This window comes from Oratosquilla oratoria, chromosome 36, assembly GCF_046742065.1.
Source record: "Oratosquilla oratoria isolate Oo_2021 chromosome 36, ASM4674206v1, whole genome shotgun sequence".
NCBI lineage: Eukaryota > Metazoa > Arthropoda > Malacostraca > Stomatopoda > Squillidae > Oratosquilla > Oratosquilla oratoria.
In genome coordinates this window covers 28964218-28969217 of record NC_134812.1, presented here as the reverse complement: position 1 = coordinate 28969217, position 5000 = coordinate 28964218, and the positions used below count along the sequence as shown (strand labels likewise).

The following is a 5000-nucleotide window of genomic DNA, read 5'->3' as shown; positions in this document are numbered from 1 at the left end:
AAGTCGTGTGTGTGAGTGTATGTGTTTGTGTGCGCGTGTGCGCGTCTGTGTATGCAATTGTACACTGAGTCGTGCACTGTTGATAATGGTGCTCATAATACTTTTTAAATACAGTGGTTAACAATAGTTCAATATTGAAGAAGATAAATGTTATAGTAATTTTGTATCTAAAATAAATGTTGTGGTGGACTTGTGTGGTGTGGTTGACTTGTGGCAAGAGGCACTGAACTGATGTCATTGCCTTTGTTCTAAGTGGTCGAACAGTCAGGACAAGTGGCATTCATCGGTAGCTGTTGGAACCACGCCAGAGTATTCCTACCCACGAATCTTTTAATTTTCATTAAGCCTTCTTTTTGCGTGAGTGCATGCGTGTGTGTGTGTGCGTGGCCACGGACTTTGAAAAAAAATCAGTATTTTTTTTTGTCATGCAGTCCACAGGCAGGAGATTGCAGAAAAAATGATGACGTCAATCAAAGAACCAGTTCCAGCACGGGCAAAAGCCAGGGAAGACCAGTTGTGCATGCGCGAGCAAGAAGAGGAGGAGGTGAGGAAGGAAGAGAGGAAGATGCGAGTTTGGCGCTTGGTCATCGGACTCTAAGATTGCAAGAAGCAGCCGAGCATCTGACCAAATTTCAGCAATATTCGAGCTCCGTACTATGCATATTTACCACTTGGGAAGTTTTAAATTTAACCTTCTGTGTACTCTTCTTGTGTCCGTGACCTTGGACACCCCAAGCTCATGAGAGGTAATGCCGAAGGTGGATATGGAATTGGAGGCCCAGAAAAAGCTCGAATTTTTTAGGTTACTCATAAGCCATGTTTTCATCACTGTCTCATACCAACAGAAAATATGATGGGTTTCTTTTTTTGGTCATTTAGTGCAAACATATATTCATTGTTAAGAAACCAGAATGATATTTATTTGTTGCAACTTCATTCAATATGTAAATAGCTGCATTTCATAACTCATGATTGCTGTTGGTAATGACGTATAAGAAGTCTTTCTATGGAAACCACGTCAATAATATTGATGCGATTTCTATCATGCATATCATAATACGCAACCGTAAACAAAGGGAAAAGCAGAGATCATAAAACGGAAATTAAATTGTATTCATTCGTATATTAATTCCTTTATTACACGACTAGACATAGTACTTCAGTAGTCTTGTAGCATGGATTAACAATTATGAGATATTTCATTTCAATTCTATTTAGAAGTGAAAGTCAAATAAGGAATAAGAAAATGCATCAACTTGTGTGCAGACTAAATGTCAAGTTCTTGGTGGCACACAAAAGGTTTCTCTTAATTTAATAAGGCCAAAGTTATTGATGGTTCTCATTAATTTTTGATTATGTTTTGAATAAACCAATTTGATCAATGGTCAAGTGAGCATATAGGAAAAAGTAATCTGCGGTACTAGTGAGGATCACTTTCAAAGGAGGAGTCTATCTCACGAAAGGAGAGAGAAAATTCTCAGAGCTGTAAAAAATCATCTAACATTAATCAATATAAAATCAATAAAGGGAACGTGGAGATAGTTGTGGTACTTTATCTTCTGGAGATTTTAAATCTCCAAAATTGATTCTACTTAGAAGAATACCAACCTAAGTTTTCGGCACCGTCTTGAACAAAGTGCTCGCCAAACATGAGTTGAAGTATGAAAGAAAACTACATTATCTTTATTGAGTGCCACAACGTTATTACCTATACAATCATTTGTCTATTCATTTGTTTCCATATGTATTCATGTTCCAATTAATAGACTTTATATCAATTGATTGATTTATTTAATCGTTTTCTGTTGTTCCCTGGTACGTATATCTATTTCACTTATTCATCTATTAACAAATGAATTTCTTTTGCAATTCCATCATTATATGCTTAATCTATTGATTCTTTTTCATTGATGTATTAATACTTTCATCACCTTTCATCATCATATTACTTTTCCAATGCCATATTGGCATGGGCTTATGCATGTGGCCGGCTCGCCGTATTGATCGTATTTAGTTTAATACGAGATATATTTTTTTTGTAGACATAAGAGATGAGAAACTTAGACAAGCACAAACTCCACATAGGTCTTTGTGATGGAACAGTCAAGGCAAGTGACAATGAATGATAACTATCGGTGTAGAACCTGAGCATGCGTCGGTACTAGATAAGATCGAATCCCAACAAATAGCAGAGGTGTGTGAACGTGTGTGTGTGTGCATATGAGCATATGAGTGCGTGTGTGTTTGTGTGTGTAACTCAAAGAAGGGAACGTAGAAATTAAGAATGCATCTTCATTATCTTATGAGAGCAAATCGGTCACCAACCTTAAAAGATGTGAAAACGAGGAGTTTAGTGCTAGATTAGCTTAATTATGGCCAAAGTCATCGTATTTGTCACTAGTTTATGAAGAGTTAGACTAAATGAAAAGTAACAGTGTTCATCATTATAACTGATGTATTTGACAATACACTTATGAAGCAACTTCCTATGTGCCGTTCCATCTAACATACTAATAATATAACTTGTATAGGCCAGGAGAGAAAAGCATCATATCACACAAAACATATTTTCCTAAGTGTTGTAGATTGTTTGTATAACATAGGAACTTCGACAAAAAATATTATTTTGATTGTGACATGGTAAACAACATACTAAAAATAGCGACTCCCGGTAAGTGCTAGGCAAGTGCTCAAGTCATACTTTCATGGCCTTCTGACTTTTCTCTACAATGGTAGAAATCACAGGTGCAGTAGAACATTGCTGCATTTCACTGCTCTCCCCAAAGTCAGTATGACAGGTTTGATCACAATTGTTTCAAATTAGGTTCACAAACAGATTCAGCACGCCTAAAATTTCAGATGCACTTCTCAACATACAGGCAAATGGTGAGATAAAAAGGCTGTATCGCCTCAAAGGGGGATAGGCTGATCCTGCAGTGTACTAATGTTGCTGAATGCCTGTGAATGTGTATGCATGTGTGCGTGCACGTGTGCAGATGTGATTCCAAGTGCGAGTTGTGCAGATGTGGGTGGTAGGGAGCGTGTGCCCTAGCAAAACTTCAATGGGAACACTGGAAGCTAAGCTGTGCTCCTGGTTCAACTTTCGCATACTAGAGCCGGGAAACAACCGAGGATGATGACGTCTGTCAAAAAAACAACTTTGAGCTCTGAATGCAACCGAGGGAATCCCGCTCCGTCCCATGCGAGCTAGAACACGAAGAAGACGATGGAGGGAGGGAGGAGGGAGGGGTGAGTTGCGTTGTCCGTTATATGAGCCACCGCAGACGTGGACGGACACACTTGGTCTTCTGACTCCAACAAGCAAGAAGTGACGTTTCCTTCGTCTTGCCGCTTGTCAGCGCATCCAAGCCTTTCAATATCAAGCTACTTCTTGATAGAACCTTCAACTGTCCACGTGATATTCTCCAACCTGCAGAATGAGAGTCCTGTGTGTCCTTCTCATGTCCTACCTCGTCTTGGTGGCAGGCAAAGACCCCAAGGCCGCCAAAAAGGGTGCTGCGAGCGGAAGTGGTGGCGCTGCAACTCGATTCTTCGGAGGACGTCCCCATCATGCACAGGGGCCTCCCTTTGGGTCACCTGGGCTAGGCGGTCCTGGTCACTTCGGAGGGGGACCACATGTCGGAGGACCTCCTTTCGGTAACCAAGGCCATCCCGTAGTCGGCGGCGTCGGTCACGGAATCGGGGGTGTAGTTGTTCCTCCTGTCGCTCCCAGTAGCAACTGCCGCTACTGGTGCAAGACTCCTGAGGGAGCGGCCTACTGCTGCGAGAACAACAACCAACGGCCCGATCCCATCGCTACGCAGATTGTCAAGCCCGGTCAGTGTCCGCCCGTCAGGCCCGTGTGCCCACGAATCTTCGGGCCTCCCAGCACCTGCTCGAACGACGGGGTCTGTGGTGGCGTGGACAAATGCTGCTTTGACAGATGTCTTGGTGAGCACGTGTGCAAGGCACCCCTTAGATATGGACGATAAGAATCTTTAAAGTAGCTCATCAAAAGAAGATTGGGGCTTCACCCGAGGCTTTTCCTCTACATTGTCAATGAATCCAACCTATTTACTTCATACTCATGGAGACGACACAATGTGCGTTTTTGTACAATCCAAAGATATATATATATTAATTTTGAATAAATATTAAACTAGCATCATGCATATTTGTAACCATTTATTTGAAATACGAATTCTATTTGTCTACAAAAATCAATTTTCTGTCTTGTTATTAGAGACCCATACTCAACAGTTGCTAGCGACTTGAAGCACGCCACATTCCCTTGACCTCAGTTTTTGACAACACTGACACAAAAATGATCTCTGAGAGCATTGCCAAAGGACGGTCTCAGGATGGGCCCAGTAGGCATTCACTGGAAGGTGAAAGTATTGGCAGAAAATTGATCTGCTTCAGATGTTTAGATCCCTCCGATAACTTTGTAGTGAATTTGATGTGGAATCAGATGGGCCCATAATGACACACAAAAAACTCTGTGAGGACATAAAATCATTATTAGGTTTTTCTGTTGCCATATAAAACTGATATATTCTGCTGGCAGTGATGAGTCATTTTGCATGAGATGTTGGCCCTGGTTTCGTTCATATGTAGGAGATCATCGTCAATTCTAATAGCATTGATAATTAAGCACAGGTAAGTTTGGTCCCGACTATGCTCATTCACATGTATATCGTGAAAAGGAGCTCCTTTAGTAATACAGTGAAAACCATTTGGTGACACTGGTAGAATTTCACTGCTGGATATGGCTTTACATTTTTTTTTCTCCATTTTCCATTTATTTCCACTTTCTGTTGAAACAATATATATCCTGCACAGGTGCCTCAAAGGAAGCTCATTTAGATGCAAAAACGATATAATTGACAATCCAGCCCTGTTATGTCTTCATTCTTGTACCCAATATCGATTGCCGTGCTGTCAGCACCCATTGCCTTTATCTCATCTTTAATATAATTTTTAACAACCCATTTCATCAG

General features: G+C 40.9%; 1 protein-coding gene across 1 annotated transcript; it reads left to right on the top strand.

The window, feature by feature from the left end:
- Positions 1-3310: 3310 nt before the first annotated feature.
- Positions 3311-3993, top strand: LOC143019184 (uncharacterized). The gene has a single exon (XM_076174878.1). The coding sequence runs from the start codon at positions 3438-3440 to the stop codon at positions 3990-3992; it is 555 nt and encodes a 184-aa protein (XP_076030993.1). The 5' UTR covers positions 3311-3437; the 3' UTR covers position 3993.
- The last annotated feature ends 1007 nt before the right edge of the window (positions 3994-5000 follow it).